Raw genomic sequence first — 27,906 nt, 5'->3', positions numbered from 1 at the left:
TATATATATCTTTTTTTTCTCCCCCATACATATTCGCCAGTCCTAAAAGTTGACATCATTTACAGCCAGGTCACAACAAGGGATTGATGGATCATGAAACAGAGGATGACGAAAGAGACGAGATGAACTCTGGGCGGGACCAGGACTCACCTATCACAGAGCTTGTGGAAAAACAACCCTGCAAGGACTATCATTCCTCCACATGAGTTAATATGCTTACACCACGCTCTGGAAAGTGTTCTCTCAACCGTATTATAACTTTAAGTCATTATTTCTTACTGGAGAACCACAACCCTAATTCCACAAATAAGGACTACAAATCAATTTTTTCTAAACTTTGTGGCAGTCTCCCACGTTAGCGCTAGGAAACAGACTAAACAATGGTCTAACCCACCCTCATACATATGCATGTACATGAACGCCCACACACGCACATATACGTACCTGTACATTTCAACGCATACATACATATACATGCACAGACATATACATATATACACATGTACATATTCATACGAGTTGCCTTCATCCATTCCCGCCACCAACCCGCCACACATGAAATGGCACCCCCCTCCCCCTAAGTGCGCGCGAGGTAGCGCTGGGAAAAGACAACAAAGGCCACATTCGTTCACACTCAGTCTCTAGTTGTCACGTATACTGCACTGAAACCACAGCTCCCTTTCCACATCTAGGCCCCACAAAATTTTCCATGGTTTACCCCAGATGCCTCACATGCCCTGGTTCAGTCCATTGACAGCACGTCGACCTCGGTATACCACAACGTTCTAATTCACTCTATTCCTTGCACGCCTTTCACCCTCCTGTATGTTCAGGCCCCGATCGCTCAAAATCTTTTTCACACAATCTTTCCACCTCCAATTTGGTCTCCCACTTCTCCTCGTTCCCTCCACCTCTGACACATATATATCCTCTTGGTCAATCTTTCCTCACTCATTCTCTCCATGCGACCAAACCATTTCAATACACCCTCTTCTGCTCTCAACCACACTCTTTTTATTATCAGACATCTCTCTTACCCTTTCATTACTTACTCGATCAAACCACCTCACATCACATACTGTCCTCAAACATCTCATTTCCAACACATCCACCCTCCTCTACACAACCCTACCATTATAGCCCATGCCTCACAACCATATAACATTGTTGGAACCACTATTCCTTCAAACATACCCATTTTTGTTCTCCGAGATAACGTTCTCGCCTTCCACACATTCTTCAACGCTCCCAGAACCTTCGCTCCCTCCCCTACCCTGTGACTCACTTCCACTACCACGGTTCCATCCATTGCCAAATCCACTCCCAGATATCTAAAACACTTCACTTCCTCCAGTTTTTCTCAATAAAACTCACCTCCAAACTGACTTGTCTCTCAATTCTACTGAACCTAATAACCTTGCTCTTATTCACATTTACCCTCAGCTTTCTTCTTTCACACACTTTACCAAATTCAGTCACCAGCCTCTGCAGTTTCTCACCCGAATCAGTCACCAGCACATTGTTGGAACCACTATTCCTCCGAACATACCCATTTTTGCTCTCCAAGATAACGTTCTCTCCTTCCATACATTTTTCATTGCTCCCAGAATCTTTGCCTCCTCCCCATCCTGTGACACTTCCGTTTCCATGGTTCCATCTGCTGCTAGGTCCACTCCCAGATATCTAAAACTTCCTCTAGTTTTTCTTCATTCAAATCTACATCCCAAATAACTTGCCCCTCAACCCTACTGAACCTAATAACCTTGCACTTATTCACATCTCTCATCTTTCTCCTTCCACACATTTTTCCAAACTCAGTCACCAACCTCTGCAGTTTCTCACGCGAATCAGCCACTTGAGCTGTATCATCGGCGAACAACAACTGACTCACTTCCCACGCCCTCTCATCCACAACAGACTGCATACTCGCCCCTCTCTCCAAAATTGGGGGTGGAAGGATGGAAAGAAAAAGATTTTGAGCAATCAGCGCCTGAACATACAGGAGGGTGAGAGGTGTGCAAGGAATAGAGTGAATTGGAATGATGCTCTATGCTGATGTCAACGTGCAGTCAATGGACTGAACCAGGGCATGTGAAACATCTGGGGTAAAACATGGAAAGGTCTGTGGGGCCTGGATGCGGACAGGTACCTGTAGTTTCGGTGCATTACACATGACAGGTAGAGACTAAGTGCAAATGAATGTGGTCTTTTTGTCTGTCTTCCTGGCTCTCCCTAGCTGAAGCAGGGGGAAGCAATGCCGTTTCCTGTAGGGCAGGGTGAACTGCACATGACAGTTAGAGAATGGGTGTAAGTAAATGCAGGCTTTCTTCATCAGTTCATGACACGACCTTGCGAACCCAGAAAATGGCAAATAAGTATGAAAGTAAAGAAAAAATCTATTTACAGTATATATATACATATATATAATCAACATTATAAAACTGTGAAAAGTTTACATATCTTTAGAGGAAACAACAATTTTTAACTATAACTGGCATATGAAATACTACACAAATGTTCTTACCTTTTACGATCCTTTGTTTGTAGCAACCTACGTATAAGTCCCTATGTGTATGATGTAACCAAAACACTACAACTTTCTGTCTTGTGAGCTCTAGCTGGATAACCAGCATCATGGAGTTTGGCTAATCACTGAACTGGCAGCTATGATGGTTTGGCTTCTCACAACCCAGAACACTTTGTGTCCTTACCCATTTTCTAAGTCTTGTATCTCCCACCCACCTGCTATAACTCATGTATCATAAATGCCATACACATCAAACTGTGTTCATTAAATGATCTATAGTTTTTCTGCCCTTGTTCAGTATTCTAGTTGCACTCATATATATTGTATTATGAACCATGTTGACTAGATTACAATACACAGCACCAAATGGAAAATCAAGAGTGATGGTAGTGATAATCATTTTTCCAATAAATAAAGAAAAATCAATCTATAAACCAAACATTTGACTCTGGAGTAGCTACTGAATTACACACTCAGAATGTGTTTATGAGAAAAGTGAAGCCATATATGATTAATGTCATTACATGAGAGCACAAGTATGCAAAAACTTAGCTCACTGCAGGAGGCCTTCCGTATATGTAAGAACAATTTCATCTTACGTAATGTGGATATGGGTGACTCTATATAAAATCACTAACATCACAGATGCTCATTAACATCATAGATGCTAAATATATCATTCAGTACATCTACAGCTGTAATATGCTCCTTCTCTACACACTGTCTTCTCTGCCACTGTGTAAACTCACATGAACTATTCTACGCAAAGAGAAGTATAAGACTACCCACTGTACAATCTACATTGCAGTACATATTAACAGTATACTCTAAAGTCAGAACTACTACCATCATCAACATTAATTTGCATGCAAATTACTCTCAGTAAAACTTATTCTAAACTTTTTTCATCCTTCACTGCTATTCCTGCATTAGCAAAGAAAGGGCCAAGAACAGACAAAGAAAGGCCCCTATCCACAACCATGCCCCATAGATCTTTCCATGGTTTCCTACAGCTGCTTCATATGCCTTGTTTCAATCCACTGATGGCATGTCGACCCCCATATACCATGTTGTCCCAATTCACTTCATCCCATGCACACCTTTTACCTTCCTGCATGTTTAGGTTTCCCTTTCCTCCTTGTCCCCTCCATTTTGGAAACATATACCCTCTTTATCAACCTCTCCTCATTCATTCCTGCTAAATGTCTAAACAATTTCAGTAAACCCTCTTCAGCTCTCTAATTCACACTCCTTTTATTACCACACCTCTCTTACTCTATAATTATTTTCTAGATCAAACCATCTGACATCACATAATGTCCTCACACATTTCAAGACTAACTTCTGCTTCTGTGGTTCCATTTGCAGCCATGTCTACTACCTAGGTATCTTAAACACTTCACTTCCTCCAAATTTTCCCCACTCAAACTCACACCCCAGTTAACCAGTCCCTTGAGGTAAGAAGATTATTGATGTTTTTACAAAAATACAACCCTTGGTGATACAACAGAATCGAGCAAGGCACACTGATACATTAATCTTCAATCTTTCAAAAATACTTAACTACAATATGTGTTATCTCTCTACATGATCAACAGAGAAGTGTACAAATGTTCAACTTTTCTTCTCTGTGAATACTGAACTACAATGTTTTATCCCTATATATGAACAGTGAAATGTACATTACTACTCCTTAACTACTATGTTCAACCTTCTTCCCTCTGAATAATGCTAACAACACTACATTATAAAAATACTAAATTTTACTCCCTCCACAAAGAAACAGAATTAGATCTTATATCTGCCTCTTTCTTAATGCTGATCTTCAAAAAATTGTACCACTCACCCTGAGGAACGGTAAGCTCTAAAAGCTTACGTTATTCCCTCCGAGCAACAGTGAATTTCATTGTTACAATATCTCCCAGACCAGCTAATATGACGTCACCAGGCTGTACAGAGCCAACTCCAGCAGGTGTGCCAGTAAGAACAAGATCACCAGGATGGAGAGTGAAGTATTGTGAGATGTATGAAATAAGGTAGGGTATACTGAAGACCATATCTGCTGTGGTGCCATTCTGTCGCATCTCTTCATTTACCTGCATGAAAGATAGTTATAGGTTTACCATAAATTTCATAACTACATAACATTTATGCTCTCTGTAGTCAAAGTCTCCTCAAAACAGTTGAGTTACTGCACATTCTGACATTCATAAATGCTCTCCCAACATTTCTTTCTATTACAGTGAGCTTTCAACTCTAGCTACCATTATCCTTCCCTCTACACAGTCTGCTACAAAAAACATATATTCCTTAACATTATATGTTAAATCATTAAAAGATTGCTATGCAGAACAATTTCATACTTGAAAATATGTGGCAGAGAAGGTACTCCAATAAATGTGAAAGTCATCAAATCTATATATAAAAGTTTGTCTTTAATACTTGATTATCATTTCCCACGTTCATGAGGTAACACAAGGAATAGACAGAGAAAGGCCACATCTGCTCACATCTATTCTCTACCTGTCATGTGTAACTCACCACAACAATAGCTCCCTATCCACAACCAGGCCTCACAGGCCTTTTCATGGTTTGCCAATGGGGGTTTCACATGCCCTGGTTCAGGCCACTGACAGTAGGTCAACCACAATATACCTTAACATTCCAATTCATTTCATCCATTGCACCTCTTTCACCCTCCAGCACGTTCAGGCCCTAACTGCTCAAAATCTATTTCTTTTCATCCTTTCATCTTCAATTTAGTCTCCTGTTTTCCTTGTTCTCTCCACTTCTGACACATAAATCTTTGCTAACCTTTCCCCACTCATTCTCTCCATATTTCTAATCCATTTCAACACACCCTTTTCAGCTCTCCTTACCACAATCTTTTTAATACCACACATCTCTCCACCCTTTCATCACTTACTCGATCAAACCCCCTCACACTACATACTGTCCTCGAACATTTCATTTCTAACACACCCAACCTCCTCTCCACAGACTCATCTACAGCCTATGTCTCTCTTCCATATAATAATGTTAGACAATTATAACTTTATATATACTCGTTTTTTGCTCTCCTCTTTCCACACATTCTTCAGCGCTCCCAGAAACTTTGTTCTCTCAACCACCCTATGACTTATTTTTGCTTCCATAGAACTATTTGCTGCCATGTCCACTCCTAGGTATCTAAAACATTTCATTTTCTCCAATCTTTCTCCATTCAAACTCACATCCCACCTAACACCTATCCTCAACCCTGCTGAATGTAATAAACTTGCTTTTATTCCCAACTTCCTCCTTTCACACATCCAAAAAAATGCAGTCACCAACTTCTGCAGTTTCTCATTTGAATCTGCCACCAGTGCTGTATCATCAGCAAACAGCTGACCCAATACCCAGGCGCTCTCATCCCCCACAGACTGCACTCCTACCACTCTCTCCAAGACTGTCACATTTACCTCCCTCACCATCCCATCCATACACAAACTAATCAACCATGGCAATAACAACACACACCCCTGTCACAAACCAACCTTCACTTGGGGCCATTCTCTCTCCTCCCTTCCTACTTGTACGCATGCCTTACTGCTTCTTACTGCTTCTAGCAACTTTCTTCCCACACAATATATTCTGAAGACCCTCCACAAGGAATCTCTATCAACCCCATCATATGCTTTCCCCAGATCCATAAATGCCACATACATATCCATCTGTTTCTCTAAGTATTTCTCAGAAACATTTTTTATGGCAAACACCAGATCCTCTACCACACTGCTCTTCCCTAATATCTGTACATGCCTTCACCCTCTAAATCACTACCCTCTCAAGTACACTCAACAAACTTAAGCCTCTGCAGTTTGAACACTCACCTTTATCTCCCTTGCCTTTATACAATGGCACTATACATGCATTCCACCAATCCTCAAGCACCTCACCATGATCCATACATACACTGAAAATCCTTACCAACCAATCAACAACAATTATCCCATTTCATAATCAATTCAACAGCAATACCCTCCATTCAAGCCACCTTGCCACATTTCATGTAAACAAGGCTTTTACCACCTCTTCTCACCAAATGACTCTCCATGACTCTCTCACTTCACAAGCCACCCTAACCCAAACACCCTACATCTCCACCTCTATCATCAAACATATTCAACAATCCTTCAAAATACTCACTCTATCTCCTCACTTCATCACTATCTGTTACCATTTCCCCCTTTACCACTTCACCGATGTTCCTAACTGTTCTCTTGCTTTTTTTCACATTATCAACCTCCTCACAAAACATCTTATTCTCCCTATACTTTACTGATACTCACTCACCCCAACTCTTATTTGCTCTCTTTTTTCAACCCTTACACATTCCTCTTGGCCTCCTACTGCTTTCTCTCTTATAAAACCCTGATCATTTACTTCCTTACACTCTTACACACACTCACACAACTCCTGCTTTAGGTGTACTGCTATTCCATCATTATCTCTTTTCCTCTCACCAGCTCCTGACTTTACTCCTGATACATTTCCAAATTATTCTTCCCCTTTATCCTTGAGCTTTCTTTCACTCACAGCCACAACTTGCAAGTTTCTTTTCACAAATATACTACCTATCTCTTCTCCCTCCTCATCATGGCTACATCCACACACAATTAGACACCCCAGCCTAAACCTTTGAGAGGAAGAGCATTACTAGCTAGGCTCCTGTACTGCCTTTTTACTTATATTTTCAGAACATGAAATACAAGAAGGGGAAGGGGGGAGGGGAATTTTCAGCCCCAGCTCCTGCCCCTTTTACTCGCCTTCTACTACATGCTGGATAAAGAGGTAGAATTCTTTCTCCCCTTCTCTCTGTAGTTAAAATCTCCTCCAAACAGTAGTTATAGCACATTCTGACACATTCATACACAGTAACACTTCTTTATACAAATGCTCTCTCAATATTCATTTCTGTTAGTGTGAGTTTTCAATACTCTTGCCACCATTCTCCTTCCCTCTGTACAGTCTCCTAAAAGAAACATATATGACTGGAGGTGAATGCAAGAGTTTTGGAAAGAGGGGCAAGTATGAAGTCTGTTGGGGATGAAAGAGCTTGGGAAGTGAGTCAGTTGTTGTTCGCTGATGATACAGCGCTGGTGGTTGATTCATGTGAGAAACTGCAGAAGCTGGTGACTGAGTTTGGTAAAGTGTGTGAAAGAAGAAAGTTAAGAGTAAATGTGAATAAGAGCAAGGTTATTAGGTACAGTAGGGTTGAGGGTCAATTCAATTGGGAGGTGAGTTTGAATGGAGAAAAACTGGAGGAAGTGAAGTGTTTTAGATATCTGGGATTGGATCTGGCAGCGGATGGAACGATGGAAGTGGAAGTGGATCATAGGGTGGGGGAGGGAGCGAAAATTCTGGGAGCCTTCAAGAATGTGTGGAAGTCGAGAACATTATCTCGGAAAGCAAAAATGGGTATGTTTGAAGGAATAGTGGTTCCAACAATGTTGTATGGTTGCGAGGCGTGGACTATGGATAGAGTTGTGCGCAGGAGGATGGATGTGCTGGAAATGAGATGTTTGAGGACAATGTGTGGTGTGAGGTGGTTTGATCGAGTAAGTAACGTAAGGGTAAGAGAGATGTGTGGAAATAAAAAGAGCGTGGTTGAGAGAGCAGAAGAGGGTGTTTTGAAATGGTTTGGTCACATGGAGAGAATGAGGAAGGAAAGATTGACCAAGAGGATATATGTGTCGGAGGTGGAGGGAACGAGGAGAAGAGGGAGACCAAATTGGAGGTGGAAAGATGGAGTGAAAAAAATTTTGTGTGATCGGGGCCTGAACATGCAGGAGGGTGAAAGGAGGGCAAAGAATAGAGTGAATTGGAGCGATGTGGTATACCGGGGTTGACGTGCTGTCAGTGGATTAAATCAAGGCATGTGTATGGGGGTGGGTTGGGCCATTTCTTTCGTCTGTTTCCTTGCGCTACCTCGCAAACGCGGGAGACAGCGGCAAAAAAAAAAAAAAAAAAAAAAAAAAAAAAAAAAAAAAAAAAAAAGACTGGATGCGATTTGTTGAGTCATTACAATCTTGCTTTATCTTTTTTCCATACTTAATTGCTGTTTCCCATGTTGGTAAGGTAGTGCCAGGAAACTAATGAAGAAAGACACATCCACTCACATGCAAAAATATATATACATATGAGCACATACAAGTACATATACATACATACATTTTTTTCATACCTGATCACTGTTTCCGGCATTAGGGAGGTAGTGCCAGGAAACAAATGGAGGAGTACATATCCACTCACACACAATTCTCCTATCATCATACTTAATCGCCGTTTCCCACGTCAGCGAGGTAGGGCAAGGAAACTGACGAGGAATGGCCCAACCCACCCACATACACATGTATATACATAAACACCCATGCACACACATATACATTTCAATGTATACCTACATATACATACACAGACATATACATATATATACATGAACATATTCTTACTTGCTGCCTTCATCCATTCCCCCCCAGCGAGGTAGCTCCAGGACAAGACAAAAAAGGCCACATTTGTTCACACCCAGTCTCTAGCTGCTATGTGTAATGCACCGAAACTACAACTCCCTTTCTACATCCAGGCCCCTCAGACCTTTCCATGGTTTACCCCAAACGCTTCACAAGCCATGGTTCAATCCAATGACAGCACGTTGACCCTGGTATACCACATCATTCCAATTCACTCTATTCCCTGCACGCCTTTCACCCTCCTGCATGTTCAGACCCCAGTCTCTCATGTCCAAACCATTTCAATACACCCTCTTCTTCTCTCTCAACCGCACTTTTCATGTCCACATATCTCATCTACCCTTCCATTATACAATCAATCAAACCACCTCACACCACATATTGTCCTCAAACATTTCACTTCCAACACATCCATCCTCCTCAACACAACCCTATCTATAGCACATGCCTCATAACCATAAAATATTGTTGGAACTACCATTCCTTGAAACATACCCATTTTTCCCTTACCACTTAACGTTACCTCTTTCTACACATTCTTCTTCACTCCCAGAACATTCGCCCCCTCGCCCAACCTATGATTAACGACCACCTCCATGGTTCCATTCACTGCCAAGTCCACTCCCGGATAACTAAAACACTTCACTTCCTCCAATTTTTCTCCATTCAAATTTACATTCCAAGTAACTTGTACCTCAAACCTGCTGAACCTAATACCCTTGCTTTTATTCGCATTTACTCTCAACTTTCTCTTTTCACATATTCTTTCAAACTCAGCAAACAACTTATGCAGTTTCTCACTCAAATCAGCCTCTACATCTCCAAGAGACTTCAGAATTGCCCCTCTCTCCAAAACTCTTGCATTTCCCTCCCTAACCACCCAATCCATATATAAATTAAACAACCATGGTGACATCACACACCCTTGCCATGGACCGACCTTCACTGGGAACCATTCACTCTCCTCTCTCCCTATTCATACACATACTTTACACCCTTGATAAAAACTTCATTCTAATTCTTGCATCTTAACTCCCAAACAATATATTCTTAAGGCCTTCCATAAAGCATCTCTATCAACCCCATTGTGCTTTCTCAAGATCTATAAATGCCACATACAAATCCATCTGTTTTTCTAAGTATTACTCACACATTCTTCAAAGGAAACACCTGATACACACATCCTCCACCACATCTGAAACTACAATGTTCCTCCCCAAATCAGATGCTCTGCACATGTCTTCACCCTCTCAATCAATACCCTCCCATACAACCTAACAGGAATGCTCTACAAGCTTATGCTTCTGTAATCTGAGCACTCACCTTTATCTCCTTTGTCAATATACAAATGGTACTATACATGCACTAAGCCGATCCTCAGGCACCTCACCAGGATCCATACATAGAGTGAACATCCTAAACAAACAATCAACAATACAGTCACCGCCTTTATTCTATCTATCTATCTTTGATGCCCATTCCCTGTCCTTACATAACTCCCTCACAAACACCATCCCACACATTCTTCCTCTGTTTCTCTCCCTCCAGTATTCCTCCACCCTATTTGCCCATGTCACACGGTGGTCTTCCACTCACACCAACACCTTTATTTGTACTATCATACATTCTCTTTGTAAACTCCCAGTATTGCACTCTTTCCACATGCCTAAACCACCTCAAAGTATTAAGCTTCGCTCATTCTACCACTCCACAATTCAATCCCTTTGCATAACACATCTCTTACACAATCCTTTTATTTATTTCTTCATTCCATCTAGTCACACATCATGCTCTTCTCAAATAGCTCATTTCCATAACCAGGATTCTTGATCTCAGTGCCTCATACCACGTCCATGTTTTGGCTGCATGGGTCAGGATTGGGAAGACAATGCTGTCCCATGATCATCTTCTCACTTCCATACTTGCAACTCTACACCTTTCTTTTACAAGCCTATCAATTCATACATAATCTAATAATGCCCATTGACCATCTCTCCTACTCATATACATGTACTTGTATATATCTTTCCTTTCAAACCAGGTATTACCAATCACTATCTTTTTTCAGCACATGATTCTACAGGCTCTTCACCATTTCCATTCATAACAGTGAATATCCCATGCACCACTTATACCCTTGACTCACATTACTTACCTTCACACTTAAGTCACCCATTACCCATCTTGTGCACCAAAATTGCTGACAATTAGGTGCTCCCAAAACACTTGCCTCTCATGATGTTCATTCTCACGGCCAGGTGCATATGCACCAATAATCACCCGTCTCTCACTATCCACTTTCGATTTTAACCACATCAGTGCTGATTTTACTTCATTACACTATCACACAATCCCACAATTCCAGATTCTGGAGTAGTGCCACTCCTTCCTTAGCTGCTGTCCTCTCAACAACTCCCAAGACTTTTCCAAACCATTCTTCCACTTCAACCTTGAGCTTTGTTTCGCTCAGAGCTAAAACATCCAGGTTTCTTTCCTCAAAAATACCACCTATCTCTCCTCTCTTCTCATCTTGGTTACATCCACATACATTCAGACACCCCAATCTGAGCCTTCGAGGAGGATGAGCACTCCCCACCTGGCACCCTCTGTTTCCTCTTTCAGAAATTGATATACAAAGAGGGGGGGTTTCCTGCCCCCCTCCCACCCACTTTAGTCACCTTCTGCAACAAGTGGAGATACAGAGGTAGAATTTTCTTCCCTACCTCAGGGATATCACTGGAACCTTGAAACAACCATCACATATACACTAGGATATGCCACTAATTTTCCATGATTTCAGTTGGTTTTATTGTTTTATAGTTGAATTACATATGTAATACATACATAATACAGTACATATATATTTTTTTTTTTTTTTTTTTTTGCTTTGTCGCTGTCTCCTGCGCTTGCGAGGTAGCGCAAGGAAACAGACGAAAGAAATGGCCCAACCCACCCCCATACACATGTATATACATACGTCCACACATGCAATATACATACCTACACAGCTTTCCATGGTTTACCCCAGACGCTTCGCATGCCTTGATTCAATCCACTGACAGCACGTCAACCCCGGTATACCACATCGCTCCAATTCACTCTATTCCTTGCCCTCCTTTCACCCTCCTGCATGTTCAGGCCCCGATCACACAAAAACTTTTTCACTCCATCTTTCCACCTCCAATTTGGTCTCCCTCTTCTCCTCGTTCCCTCCACCTCCAACACATATATCCTCTTGGTCAATCTTTCCTCACTCATTCTCTCCATGTGACCAAACCATTTCAAAACACCCTCTTCTGCTCTCTCAACCACGCTCTTTTTATTTCCACACATCTCTCTTACCCTTACGTTACTTATTCGATCAAACCACCTCACACCACACATTGTCCTCAAACATCTCATTTCCAGCACATCCATCCTCCTGCGCACAACTCTATCCATAGTCCACGCCTCGCAACCATACAACATTGTTGGAACCACTATTCCTTCAAACATACCCATTTTTGCTTTCCGAGATAATGTTCTCGACTTCCACACATTCTTCAAGGCTCCCAGAATTTTCGCCCCCTCCCCCACCCTATGATCCACTTCTGCTTCCATGTTTCCATCCGCTGCCAGATCCACTCCCAGATATCTAAAACACTTCACTTCCTCCAGTTTTTCTCCATTCAAACTCACCTCCCAATTGACTTGACCCTCAACCCTACTGTACCTAATAACCTTGCTCTTATTCACATTTACTCTTAACTTTCTTCTTTCACACACTTTACCAAACTCAGTCACCAGCTTCTGCAGTTTCTCACATGAATCAGCCACCAGCGCTGTATCATCAGCGAACAACAACTGACTCACTTCCCAAGCTCTCTCATCCCCAACAGACTTCATACTTGCCCCTCTTTCCAAAACTCTTGCATTCACCTCCCTAACAACCCCATCCATAAACAAATTAAACAACCATGGAGACATCACACACCCCTGCCGCAAACCTACATTCACTGAGAACCAATCACTTTCCTCTCTTCCTACACGTACACATGCCTTACATCCTCGATAAAAACTTTTCACTGCTTCTAACAACTTGCCTCCCACACCATATATTCTTAATACCTTCCACAGAGCATCTCTATCAACTCTATCATATGCCTTCTCCAGATCCATAAATGCTACATACAAATCCATTTGCTTTTCTAAGTATTTCTCACATACATTCTTCAAAACAAACACCTGATCCACACATCCTCTACCACTTCTGAAACCACACTGCTCTTCCCCAATCTGATGCTCTGTACATGCCTTCACCCTCTCAATCAATACCCTCCCATATAATTTGCCAGGTGCATATATACATATACATAAATATATATGACAGGGAGATGTATGAAAGAAAGCAGCAGAAGGTCAAGAGAAAGGTGCAAGGATAGAAAAAGAGGGCAAATGAGAGATGGAGAGAGAGAGTATAATTAAACTTTAAGGAGAATAAAAAGATGTTTTGGAAGGATGTAAATAACATGCATAAGACAAGAGAACAAATGGGAACATTGGTGAAGGGGACAAGTGGGGAAGTAATAAAAATAGTGATAAGTGAAAGGGAGATGGAGTGTGTATTCTGAAAGTTTCTTGGATGTGTTTCATGACAGAGTGGCAGATATAGGGTGCTTTGGTCGAGGTGGTGTGCGAAGTGAAAGGGTCAGGAAGAATGGTTTGGTTAAGAGAGAAGAGGCAGTGAGAGCTTTGCGGAAGATGAAATCCGGCAAGGCAGTGGACTTGGATGGTATTGCAGTAGAATTTATTAAAAAAGGGGGTGGCTGTAGTGTTGATTGGATGGTAAGGATATTCAATGCATGTGTGGATCATGGTGAGGCACCTAAGGATTGGCGGAATGTATGCATAGTGCCACTGTACAAAGGCAAAGGGGATAAAGGTGAGTGTTCAAACTACAGAGGTACGAGTTTGTTGAGTATTCCTGGGAAGTTGTATGGGAGGGTGTCAATTGAGAGGGGGAAGGCATGTACAGAGCATCAGATTGGGGAAAAGCAGTGTGGTTTCAGAATTGGTAGAGAATGTGTGGATCAGGTGTTTGCTTTGAAGAATGCATGTGAGAAATAATTAAAAAAACATATGGATATGTACGTAGCATTTAATGATCTGGAGAAGGCATAAGATAGGGTTGAGAGATATGCTTTGTGGAAGTTCTGAAGAGTATATGTGGTGGAAAGTTAGCTGCTAAAGGCAGTGAAAACTTTTTACCAAGGATGTAAGGCACATGTATGAGTATGAAGAGAGGAGAGTCATTGGTTCCCAATGAAGGGTGATCTGCGGCAGGGGTGTGTGATGTAACCACGGCTGTTTAATTTGTTTATGGATGGCCTGTTTAGGGAGGTAAATGCAAGTTTTGGAGAGAGGGGTGAGTATGCAGTCTGTTGGGGATGAGAGGGCCTGGGAAGTGAATCGGTTGTTGTTCACCAATGATACAGCACTGGTGGCTGATTCGAGTGAGAAACTGCAGAAATTGGTGACTGACTTTGGAAAAAAGTGTGTGAAAGGAAAAAGTTGAGAGTAAATGTGAATAAGAGCAAGGTCATTAAGTTCAGAAGGGTTGAGGAATAAGTTAACTGGGATGCAAGTTTGAATGGAGAAAAATTGGAGGACGAGAAGTGTTTTAGATATCTGAGAGTGGACTTAGCAATAAGTGGAACCATGGAAGCAGAAGTGAGTCACAGGATGGGGGAGGTGTCATAGGTTCTGGAAGCAGTGAAGAATGTGTGGAAGGAGAGAACATTATCTCAAAAGAGTAAAAAATGGGTAGTTTGAAGGAATAGTAGTTCCAACAATATTACATGATTGCGAGGCATGGGCTATAGATAGGGTAGTACGGAGGAGGGTAGATGTGTTGGAAATGAAATATTTGAGGACAACATGTGGTGCGAGGTGGTTTGATCGAGTAGGTAATGAAAGGGTAAGAGAGATGTGTGGTAATAAAAAGTGTGGTTGAAAGAGAAGAGTACTGAAATGGTTTGGACATATGAAGAGAATGAGTGAGGAAAGAGCGACAAAGTGGACATATGTGTCACAGGTGGAGAGAACAAGAAGAAGTGGAAGACCAAACTGGAGGTGGAAGGATGGAGTGAAAAAGATTTAGAGCAATCGGGGCCTGAACATACAGGAGGGTGAGAGGCATGCAATGAATGGAGTGAACTGGAATGATGTGGTACACCGGGATCAACATGCTATCAATGGACTGAACCAGGGCATGTGAAACATCTGGGGTAAACCATGGAAAGGTCTGTGGGGCTTGGATGTGGACAGGGAGCCGTAGTTTTGGTGCAATACACATGACAGCCAAAGACAGTGTGAATGAATTTGGCCTTTTTTGTCTATTTTCCTGGGACTACCTCGCTGAAGCAGGGGGTAGCAATTCTGTTCCTGTGGGGCAGGGTAGCGCCAGGAATGGATGAAGGCAAGCAAGTATGAATACAAAACGTGTATATATATGTATATTTATGTGTATGTGTATGTATATGTATATGTGGAGGAAATAACAAGTAGTGGTGATGTGAGGAGATGGAGTGAGCATTTTGAAGGTTTGTTGAATGTGTTAGATGATAGAGTGGCAGATATAGGGTGTTTTGGTCGAGGTGGTGTGCAAAGTGAAAGGGTCAGGGAGAATGGTTTGGTAAACATAGGGGAGGTAGTGAAAGCTTTGCAGAAGATGAAAGCTGGCAAGGGAGCAGGTTCGGATGGTTCTGCAGTGGAATTTATCAAAAAGTAGGGGTGACTGTGTTGTTCACTGGTTGGTGAGGATATTCAATGTATGTTTGGCTCATGGGAAGTGCCTGAGGATTGGCGGAATACATGCATAGTGACATTGTACAAAGGCAAAGGGGATAAAAGTGAGAACTCAAATTACAAAGGTATAAGTTTGTTGAGTATGCTTGGGAAATTGTATGGGAAGGTATTGATTGAGAGGGTGAAGGCAGGGACAGAACATCAGATTGGGGAAGAGCAGTGCGGTTTCAGAAATAGTAGAGGATGTGTGGATCAGGTGTTTGCTTTGAAGAATGTATGTGAGAAATAATTAGAAAAACAAATGGATTTGTATGTAGGATTTATGGATCTGGAGAAGGCATATGATAAGAGTGCATAGAGATGCTCTGTGAAAGGTATTAAGAGTATATGGTGTGGGAGGCAAGTTGCTGGAAGCAGTGAAAAGTTGTTATCAAGGATGCAAGGCATGTGCACGAGTAGGAAGAGAGGAAAGTGACTGGTTCCCAGTGAATGTCAGTTTGCGGCAGGGGTGCGTGAAGTCTCCATGGTTATTTAATCTGTTTATGGACGGGGTTGTTAGGGAGGTGAATGCAAGAGTTTTGGAGAGGGGCAAGTATGCAGTCTGTTGTGGATAAGAGGGCTTGGGAAGTGAGTCAGTTGTTCGCTGATGATACAGCGCTGGTGGCTGATTTGGGTGAGAAACTGCAGAAGCTGGTGACTGAGTTTGGTAAAGTGTGTGAAAGAAGAAACCTGAGAGTAAATGAGAATAAAAGCATGGTTGTTTGGTTCAGTAGGGTTGAGGGGCAAGTTAATTGGGAGGCAGGTTTGAATGGAAAAAACTGGAGGAAATGAAGTGTTTTAGATATCTGGGAGTGGATTTGGTAGCAGATGGAACCATAGAAGCAGAAGTGAGTCATAAGGTGGGGGCGGGGGTGAAGGTTCTGGGAGCATTGAAGAATGAGTGGAATGCGAGAACATTATCTCAGAAACCAAAAATGGGTTTTTGTTTGAAGGAATAGTGGTTCCAACAATGTTTTATGAATGCAAGGTGTGGCTTATAGATGGGGTTGTGCGGAGGAGGGGGGATGTCTTGGAAATGAGATGTTTGAGCACAATATGTGGTGTGAGGTCGTTTGATTGAGTAAATAATCAAAGAGTAAGAGAGATGTGTGGTAATAAAAAGAGTGTGGTGGAGAGAGCAGAAGAGGGTGTATTGAAATGGTTTTGTCACATGGAGAAAATGAGTGAGGAAAGACTGACAAAAGAGGATATATATGTCAGAAGTGGAGGGAACGAGGAGAAGTGGGAGACCAAATTGGAGGTGGAAGGATGGAGTGAAAAATATCTTGAGTGATCGGGCCCTGAACATATTGGAGAGTGAAAGGTGTGCAAGGAATAGAGTGAACTGGACTGATATGGAATACCGGGGTCGACATGCTGTCAGTGGATTGAACCAGGGCATGTGAAGTGTCTGGGGTAAACCATGGAAAGTTTTGAGGGGCCTGGATGAAGAAAGGGAGCTGTGATTTCAGTGCATTACACATGACAGCTAGAGACTGAGCGTGAATGTACGTGGCCTTTGTTGTTCTTTCCTGTCACTACCTTACGCGCACACGGGGGGAGGGGGGTGTCATTTCATGTGTGGCAGGGTGGGGGCAGGAATAGATGAAGGCAGCATGTATGAATATGTACATGTGTATAAATGTATATGTCTGAATATGTATATGTATGTTTAAGTTGAAATATATAGGTATGTATACATGCATGTGTGGGCATTAATGTACATACATGTGTATGTGTTGGGCCATTCTTTTGTCTGTTTCCTTGCACTACCTCGCTAACACGGGAGACAGCGTCGAAGTAAAAAAAAAATGTGTGTGTGTGTGTGTGTGTGTGTGTGTGTGTGTGTGTGTGTGTGTGTGTGTGTGTGTGTATATGAGTGGATGGGCCATTTTTCATCTGTTTCCTGGCACTACCTCACTGATGTGGGAAACAACAATCAGGTATAATGAATAATATACATAATGTGTGTGTGTGTGTGTGTGTGTGTGTGTGTGTGTGAGTGTGCATCACTATGTACTACATGTGTAACCCACCTACAGTGCAAACAACCCAAAAAATGGAAAACTAGAGGCATATCCCAGTCATGTTGTGGTAACTCACCAACACTGATCAACCTGTCTCACCTCCTATAAGGGTACAAGAAAATATTATACCATTCTTCCACATCAAGAGCAATATAGACATGGTAAGTTGAGAGGCTGTTTGAGCTCAAAGCTTATCCTAATATCTTACAACAAAAAGTTCAGGGATGCACAACATATTCACATTCATTCTACCTTCTGACTTTTTAAAAAAATTTCCTTCAAGCACAGTAACCCTGCAAGGCATATTTTCTACCTTTTTCCATCTGACATGTTGACGGAGGGAGTGGAGGGAGGGGAGAGAGTCTCTGCTTTGACATCTTTTTTCTAATGATTTCAATAGGATTGCATTTTTCAAGCTTGGGTCTATGTGGTCTGTGTATCTACATAACTCTGAAAACATTGTGCTATAGTTGCCCTCTGCTAGTGGCCTGTTAAGGGTGAGGCAATAAAGGATATGAAGCAGCACTGGAGTTCAAGTTATGGAGACCTTTCTTGTGGCCACCCCTTTGAGGGAGTTCCCAAAAGGACTGGACATCAAAGATATAGATAAATAGATACAACTGCAGTAAAGGAAAAGTTTTTTGGTAGTCATGGAATAAGTACAAATTTTGCATAAATGATAAATGTTTCTTCAGATATATACGAACAAAGCCACAAAAGGATTAAAGTATCATTGAAAACAACAAGAACAACATATAAATTCTTAAAAGCACTTCTTACCTTGCACCACAACCCTACAGCACTAGGGTCATGCAATTCTTTTTTGGAGATAAACCTGGACACTGGAAGTGCTGTGTCAAAGCCCTTAGCCACTGCCCATGGGTTTCCTTTCTTCTTGGCCTCTTCTTGGATGTCCCGAGCTGTCATGTCTAGAGTCAGAGCATATCCAGCAATGCAAGACATGACATCCTGTTCAGGTACATCTTGACACTTATTACCAATCACTACTCCCAATTCTACTTCATGGTGACAGTTACAGCACCCTCGAGGAATCTGTTGGAAATAAGACAGAAATCAAATTAAAAATAAATGTTGTTGGTCTTCATGGTATGTCTGCCCAACCTTGTACGAGAGAGAGAGAGAGAGAGAGAGAGAGAGAGAGAGAGAGAGAGAGAGAGAGAGAGAGAGAGAGAGAGAATAATCTGCCCCTAAGACTAGCAAAACTCCAAACTAGGACTAAAATAGCTCATTAAACAATTCTGATTTGCTTTAACATCAAAATTCATGAAAAAAATAAGGGCAGTGAAGCCAGTGAACATATTCTTTAAATATCCTGAAGTTTGTTTCAATTCTGAAAAGTGTAATTACAGAAGAAGAAAGCTTCTATACATTACAGTATCCTACAAAATTAGAAGAGAAATGTGTATGTAACAGACAGAGTTACAACTACATTATTTCTAGAGGAGATACATTTAGAAAACTGAGCTAGAACTGAAGCAGAACTAGAACATCTCTTGGCGATTTCTCAGTATGAAAAAAATTACGATAATTCTTAATGTGACTTATGAAATGGAACACTTTTACGCATTCAACCAAATTATAACAGGAAGAGCAATATGTGTTTGTAGAAAGCAGAGTTAGATCATACCAAAATATTTCTAGGCATTTTTAGAGATAGAAATGATAATTGCTAGTGAGAGGGATACAAAATACTAAGAGCTTTGCTTAGGTTATAGTTCTACACTGACCTCCAGGGATTCCATTACAGACATAAACTGTGAGGTCATACCTTAGTTGTCTAATTCTGTTTAGTGCTGTTTCATTATAATACTCTGACTTTTTTAAATTTTTAGGGGGTTTCAAAACAAAGAACTATTAAGCAGTAAGCATAGCTGCTATAAGAGCTCTCAAATCATTTAGGCTATCAAAATGTCCCATCTAAGAACATGTAACATGCATAGGTTTCTTTTTCTGTCTGAACTGTGCATTCAATCAGTGGGAAGAGAATGTGCTCATCATCATTAAGCCAATCAGTGCCTCAGGCCATCAGTTTTGAGCACTCTCCTGGCAGCTATGCTTACTGCACAATCATTAATCTATTTATCATATTTTTCTTTGTTTTTCTGTGTGCAGGAGGCCCTAATGTCTGGTGAGAGGCCTGCAGGTGTCAGTGTTGGTAATATGGGCAAACATAAAAAAAAAAAAAAAAAAAAGCAACTGTGTGAGTGTGAAAATGCAGGCTGTAAGGCATGGTGAAGCTCCTTACATTCATTTCCAGGACCATGGTCAGTCTATCATATTTTTGCCTACTTTTGCTTGTGCAAGAGGTCCAAAGTATCTAGAAAATGGCCTGCAAGTGTTAAGTGTTGATAATGTAGACCAGCATTTTAGGAAAAACAAGTTTCAGATGCGAAAATGCAGGTCATAAGGCAAAATATGTTTACTTCGAAGTCAATTCATTTATCGTATTTTTACCTGTTTTTCTTTGCACAATAAGCCCATAATACCTAGAAAGAGGCCTGCAGATGCTAGTGTTAAATGTGGCCAAGCATTCAAGGAAATGCAACATTTTTGTGAAAATACAGAGTATAAGGTGTAAAGACGGTGATCATCTTGCTACTCTAACTCAATGCACTGGTGAACACAAGTACCAAAACTTACTGATGATTATTTTTCATCAAAAATTATCATCTAAAAGTTGATCCCGAACATTCATTATATGAGCAAAGTCATCATTTGAGCTATTACCAATATCCCACTGCTGTGGGTAAGCATCTCCATGGAGCCATGTATTAATTATGATGCAACTGCCATGATTAGTGTTCGGTGACCCGAAACACATCTTGGGTGCTAATTACGGTATGGCTGTAAACTGAGTAACTGGGAAATCACTTACATATAATACATCATTCCACACTATGCAAGTACAGACAATCACGATGGAATCACATGCAAACATACATGAGCATCCACTCTCTCTTACCTCAATTAAGTAGGAAAACTTATTGTTTTTGAATAATGAAACAAGTACTGAAATATTAGTGCTTCTTTTTTGATGAAGTTACTCAGGCATTTGCTCATGTGAATAACATAAAAATTTCTGCCAGTGTAATCAATATGTAAATAATATGTATAGGTAACGTACTTAGCGTATAAAACGAAAAAATCAAGCCTGGAAAGAATCCATAAAGTGAGCAATATTGTTTTAGTGTCAAAACAATAGTGTCAATGTCACTTAATGTTGAATAAAATACCAGTCTCACCCCCAGTAAGGGAGAATATTGAAATTATAGTTTTAGAAAATGAAACTACTGTAGTTATAATTTCTCTTTCACACAAATAGAAATAGTTTTGCCTGTATGGATAAAACATAAATAATGCACTTTAATATGTAAGTGTGTAGCATGCTTAGAGTTTGTATAGTGTGAAATGCCCAGAAAGAAAAAATCAAGCCTGGAGAGAATCCATAAAGTGAGCAATATTGTTTTAGTGTCAAAACAATAGTGTCAATGTCACGTAATGTTGAATAAAATACCAGTCTCACCCCCAGTAAGGGAGAATATTGAAATTATAGTTTTAGAAAATGAAACTACTGTAGTTATAATTTCTTTTTCACACAAATAGAAATAGTTTTGCCTGTATGGATAAAACATAAATAATGCACTTTAATATGTAAGTGTGTAGCATGCTTAGAGTTTGTATAGTGTGAAATGCCCAGAAAGAAACCATGAAGAGTAAATCATTCCGTGTTTAGGTGCAGAAAATGTGCAGTCACACCTATAGATGTTACTGGCCTTTCCCTGCATGTAATTACACCATGAATGAAACATCACCTTCAGTGAGGGTGCATCATCATCAATGGATGAAAAAGAGTATGGTCTTGCTGAAAATCTTCTTTCTCTAAAGTAACTGCAAGAGTTTTGGAGAGAAGGGTGAAGACGCAGTCTGTCGGGGATGAGAGGGCCTGGGAAATAAGTCATTTGTTGTTTGCAGCACTGGCAGCTAATAAGAGCGAGAATATGCAAAAGTTGGTGACTGAGTTTGGAAAAGAGAGTGAAAGGAGAAAGTTGAGTGTAAATGTGAATAAAAGCAAGGTTATTAGGCTCATCAGGATTGAGGGACAAATTAGTTGGGGTGTAAGTTTGAATAGAGAAAAATTGGAGGAAGAGTAGTGTTTTAAATACGTAGAAGTGGACCTGGCAGCAAATGGAACCATGAAAGTGGAGGTGAGTCACAGACAGGGGGAGGGGATAAAGGTTCTGGGAGCAATGAAGAATGTCGGGAAAGAAAGAACATTATCTCACAGAGCAAAGAGGGGTATGTTTGAAGGAATAGTAGTTACAATAATATCATATGGTTGTGAGACATGGGATATAGATAGTGTTGTGCAGAAATGGGTGGATGTGTTGGAAATGAAATGTCTGAGGACAAGATGTGGTGTGATGTAGTTTGACCGTGTAAGTAATGAAAGGGTAAGAGAGGTGTGAGGTAATAAAAAGAGTGGTTGAGAAAGCAGAAGAGGGTGTGTTGAAATGATTGGACATATGGATAGAATGAGGAAAGGATGACAAAGAGGATACATGTGTCAAAGGTGGAGTGAACAAGGAGTAGGAGACCAAACTGAAGGTGGAAGGACCAAGTGAAAAAGATTTTGAGTGACCAGGGCCTGAACATATAGGAGGGTGAATGGCATGCATGGAACGATGTGGTATACTGGGGTCGACATGCTGTCAATGGACTGAACCAGGGCACGTGAAACATTTGGGATAAACCATTGAAAGGTTGGTGGGGCCTTGACGAGGAGAGGGAGCTGTGGTTTTGGTGCATTACACATGACAGCTAGAGAATGAGTGTGAACGGATGTGGCCTTTCTTCATCTGTACCCTGGTGCTACCTCGATGACACATGGTGGCAAAGCTATTTCTTTTAGGGCTGAGTGGCTCCAGGAATGGATGAGAGCAAGCAAGCATGATTATGTACATGTCTATATATGTATATGTAGGTGTATGTGTGTATATATATATATGTACGTGTATGTGTATATACGAGTGGATGGGTCTCTCTTCACCTGTTTCCTGGCACTACCTCGCTAATGCAGGAAACAGCGATCAAGCATGACAATAACAATACTACTAACTACTACTACTACTAATAATAATAATAATTTTTTTTTTTTTTTTTTGCTTTGTCGCTGTCTCCCGCGTTTGCGAGGTAGTGCAAGGAAACAGACGAAATAAATGGCCCAACCCACCCCCATACACATGTATATACATATGTCCACACACGCAAATATACATACCTACACAGCTTTCCATGGTTTACCCCAGACGCTTCACATGCCCTGATCAATCCACTGACAGCACGTCAACCCTGGTATACCACATCGCTCCAATTCACTCTATTCCTTGCCCTCCTTTCACCCTCCTGCATGTTCAGGCCCCGATCACACAAAATCTTTTTCACTCCATCTTTCCACCTCCAATCTGGTCTCCCCCTTCTCCTCATTCCCTCCACCTCTGACACATATATCCTCTTGGTCAATCTTTCCTCACTCATTCTCTCCATGTGACCAAACCATTTCAAAACACCCTCTTCTGCTCTCTCAACCACGCTCTTTTTATTTCCACACATCTCTCTTACCCTTACGTTACCTACTCGATCAGACCACCTCACACCACACATTGTCCTCAAACATCTCATTTCCAGCACATCCATCCTCCTGGGCACAACTCTATCCATAGCCCACGCCTCGCAACCATACAACATTGTTGGAACCACTATTCCTTCAAACATACCCATTTTTGCTTTCCGAGATAATGTTCTCGACGTCCACACATTCTTCAAGGCTCCCAGAATTTTCGCCCCCTTCCCCACCCTATGATCCACTTCCGCTTTCATGGTTCCATCCGCTGCCAGATCCACTCCCAGATATCTAAAACACTTTACTTCCTCCAGTTTTTCTCCATTCAAACTTACCTCCCAACTGACTTGACCCTCAACCCTACTGTACCTAATAACCTTGCTCTTATTCACATTTACTCTTAACTTTCTTCTTTCACACACTTTACCAAACTCAGTCACCAGCTTCTGCAGTTTCTCACATGAATCAGCCACCAGCGCTGTATCATCAGCGAACAACAACTGACTCACTTCCCAAGCTCTCTCATCCCCAACAGACTTCATACTTGCCCCTCTTTCCAAAACTCTTGCATTCACCTCCCTAACAACCCCATCCATAAACAAATTAAACAACCATGGAGACATCACACACCCCTGCCGCAAACCTACATTCACTGAGAACCAATCACTTTCCTCTCTTCCTACACGTACACATGCCTTACATCCTCGATAAAAACTTTTCACTGCTTCTAACAACTTGCCTCCCACACCATATATTCTTAATACCTTCCACAGAGCATCTCTATCAACTCTATCATATGCCTTCTCCAGATCCATAAATGCTACATACAAATCCATTTGCTTTTCTAAGTATTTCTCACATACATTCTTCAAAGCAAACACCTGATCCACACATCCTCTACCACTTCTGAAACCACACTGCTCTTCCCCAATAATAATAATATCATTATCATTACTATACTTAGTCACTGCCTCCCGCGTTAGCGAGGTAGCGCATGGGGAACAGACGAAAGAATGGTCCAACCCACCCATATACACACATACATACATAAACACCCACAAATGCATATATACATACCTATACATTTCAACGTATACATACATATACATACACAGGACATATACATATAAACACATAACAGAGACCACCTGAAAGACTGCGAGTTTTCATTCTTGAACTCCATGAAGTAAATATCATTAAAATTATCTAAAAATAAAATATTCTTAGCTACATCATTCACAAATGTTAAAAAAAAGGGATTAGTATTGATTCCCTGTGAAGTCTTTACAGCACTGGCAAAGTATGGAAAAAACAAGTAACTGATACAAGCATATTAATATCAAAGTCAATTTTCAAAAGCTGCTGAGACAACGAGCGACTGAAAAAAGTTTACAAACTTGTTCTTTCATGCCCAAATCACTTCAGTTGGGGTTAAATACATTAACCATCATATACACTTCCTATGGATTTTGAAATATTCATTAACTACACATGGTGTACGGATGGGCACTTGGGAAATAAATAAAAGGAGGTTCATAAAAAAACTCTTTCCATAGCCACAATCCAGAACTCTCTCTCCTTTAATCATTCTTAAGCTTTAAAAACAAAAAATATACATTTTTTTAACTAAACTTAAAAAAAAATATATTCTTAGAATCATCAATATTTGTAAGATACTGTAGTTTAGCATCCTCCTTGAAAAGGGCATTGATCTTGATTTGCAGCCTTAGCATGACATTTATTTACAAAGTGGACTAAGATGCTATGCTGTCTGACCTGATGACAGTGCTGAGTTTTACTTTTTCATCACTACCCCTCTTACATTTCACTACTTTAAAATGATCTTGAAACAGAATTATCACTAATCAACGATTATCAAAAAAGTTCCCCTAAAGAGTTTGTGTAAATACAAAAGATCAACACTAGTTACTTTGTATGATGAATGAGGCTCATTAATATCTAGTTGTAATTCTATACTCTCTCCCACCCATACATTTCCAATGAAACAATAAAAGATGCAGAAAGTGCTAGCTGTGTTGATAGTGCTTTGACATCAAGTCCAAAGCCCTTCTATGATAAGCAAGAAATTTCTACAGAATGTAATGGCAGTATCAAAAGTGTTTCTCTAGTGTAAGTCTAGAGCCATCATCCAGATGATACAGACAAGTCAATGGAATTATTGACTGAATTTAGAGTACAGGGTGTCTCACCAATATGGGTCCACAGCCCTCTTCCAGATATGATGATGGAGGCTTCATAAAAAGAAGAGGCTTTGTTGGAACAGCATTTCCCAGCTCCCGACAGTGGTCTCTAAAAATGCAAAAAAAGAAAGCATTCTAATTCTATATTTTCATGAACATTTTAAACATCATACATATGAAGCATGGTAGACAAAAAAGTGATATTATCATACATTTATTCAAAATAGCCAAATCCTGATACTGAACAATTATGTCAGCAAAAAAAAAAAATAAATAAATAAAAGTGGTACACACTACAAAATGTAAAAAATAAGATACACATACCTGAAGTGATCAGAATGATGCAGATTACAGTACAATGGTACAATAGTAAATAAGAAGCAAATATGCTAACATAAAAAAATACAGTACTGCGCACATCTGGGGGTTGAGTAACTCTTATTTCTACCATGGGATTCTACTGGTGAAGGATAATATTGTCACCAAACAACAATGTACTGTACTAATAAACAGTATATCATATGAAAAGTTAACTAATCTATAAACAATGGAACACATGAGTTGACTGAGGAAAAGATGTGCTAGAACAGAAAATGGATATGCCATCAGTCAACCTAATGCCCATTTAAAAGTATCAATCAATTGGTGCTTAGTTTTCTGAACAGTAAGTTGTGCAGTAGCCACACACCCATCCAGAAAAATATTTTATTCCTTGTAGTATTTCTTCCTTACTTTCTCCCTCTTTAATACAGCCACCCAACACACAATTAAAAGTCTGGGTTATGGAGAGTTCTGTATTCAGTAAGCCTACATTTGAGAGAAAGTACAGCATTTTCAGTGAGAGCAATTATTTTCTATGCCATCTTTTGAGCAAGAAGCATCAAAATGCTTTGCACAGATAGCTTCTCAAACAGCCAAAAACAATAAACAAACATGAAACTGATTTTAATTTGTCATAATGGACTCAATGTCTGGCACATCTCTATTTCAAAGATTCCATCTCACTCAAGAGCAACATGGTCAAATACTACCTATATCTTAAAACTTTCCAAAATCCATGATCCTCGAAGATTTCAACAGACATGCTGGTATAAGTACCGAGAGTCTTCTTAGGGTTGCAATCAAACCTACAGGACAAAAATATATTCATTTCAGAGCTCGACAACAATGGGGGGTGAGAACACAAGTTAGCGGAGAGACCAGTGTGTCTCCAATCAGAGCCAATCGATAACTACTGTCCCGCTGCCAGGTGCCAGTTTTCAGCCAGCAGGCGGAGTAGGGGTTTGAAATTTGCTGACACTAACAGTGGAACTTTCCATGGTTATTCTATGCTGGTTACTGAGGATTACACCGATACTATATCGGTATAATCACACATTCCTTATTCAAACATGACATTGATTACAGTGCACTATACTTAAAGATAGACAGTGGATGTGGGCAAATAAGTGCTTTTTTTCTGACACTACTAATATGAAGAAATTAAAAAAAATATTAGGGTGAGGAATCTGATATTAGCACCATTACAATTTTGACAATTTCAATTAATCCACGTGAGAGTATGTGAATATATTTTGGCTAAACATATTTTAAAGAGAATAAACATAACATATATATAAAATGCATTCTTCCCATGTGGTCCTCATAATATACTCAAAATGACAAGAGAGCACAATATAAAGAATAACAATAAGAGTAAACAAAAATTAAGCTAGATACAAAACACAATTTCACAATAACCATAAACTAGATTTCACAATAACCATAACCTAATCATAAAAAGTTGAACACTGTTGTTTGCACCCACTATGTTACGTCACTTTTAGTGGAGACAATACAACAAACAACAGATATCTATGGAGCATGTGAGAAGTTTATTAAGTTGGACAATTTTGCCAATGCACTAGCTATAAATCATTAAAATTTTCTCATTTCCTTACTTGAACCTGATGCCATCTTGTTGCAACACCTAGTCACAGTTATCACCGTACGCTACAGTATACAACCAGAAAATTACCTGTAATTTCTTCCTACTGCGACAATATTCCTTCCCCAATGAACAAACTTGCTAAAATTCAAACCAGTTTGACCAGCCATCGTGACACTGTTAATCCTCCGAAGTAAACAACGCCAGCTAGCAAAAAGTACAGCAACCATATCCCAGTCCCAGAAC

The 27,906-nt window shown here is 40.4% G+C and overlaps 1 protein-coding gene and 1 long non-coding RNA gene across 2 annotated transcripts in view; one reads left to right on the top strand and one right to left on the bottom strand.

The window, feature by feature from the left end:
* LOC139758481 (uncharacterized) overlaps nt 1-3,185 on the top strand; it is a 12,760-nt gene extending 9,575 nt beyond the window's left edge. Inside the window, exon 2 of the long non-coding RNA XR_011714836.1 lies at nt 66-3,185. This is a non-coding gene — a long non-coding RNA (uncharacterized lncRNA). The remainder of the gene's footprint in view (nt 1-65) is intronic.
* Nucleotides 2,396-27,906, bottom strand: LOC139758478 (oxaloacetate tautomerase FAHD1, mitochondrial-like). Its single transcript, XM_071679951.1, has 4 exons — nt 27,751-27,906; nt 25,743-25,842; nt 18,672-18,944; nt 2,396-4,623 (listed from the first exon to the last, which is right to left on the bottom strand). The coding sequence occupies exons 1-4, from the start codon at nt 27,888-27,890 to the stop codon at nt 4,405-4,407; spliced, it is 732 nt and encodes a 243-aa protein (XP_071536052.1). The 5' UTR covers nt 27,891-27,906; the 3' UTR covers nt 2,396-4,404.

This window comes from Panulirus ornatus, chromosome 30, assembly GCF_036320965.1.
Source record: "Panulirus ornatus isolate Po-2019 chromosome 30, ASM3632096v1, whole genome shotgun sequence".
Classification (NCBI taxonomy): domain Eukaryota; kingdom Metazoa; phylum Arthropoda; class Malacostraca; order Decapoda; family Palinuridae; genus Panulirus; species Panulirus ornatus.
This window is presented reverse-complemented; position numbering and strand designations above follow the sequence as displayed.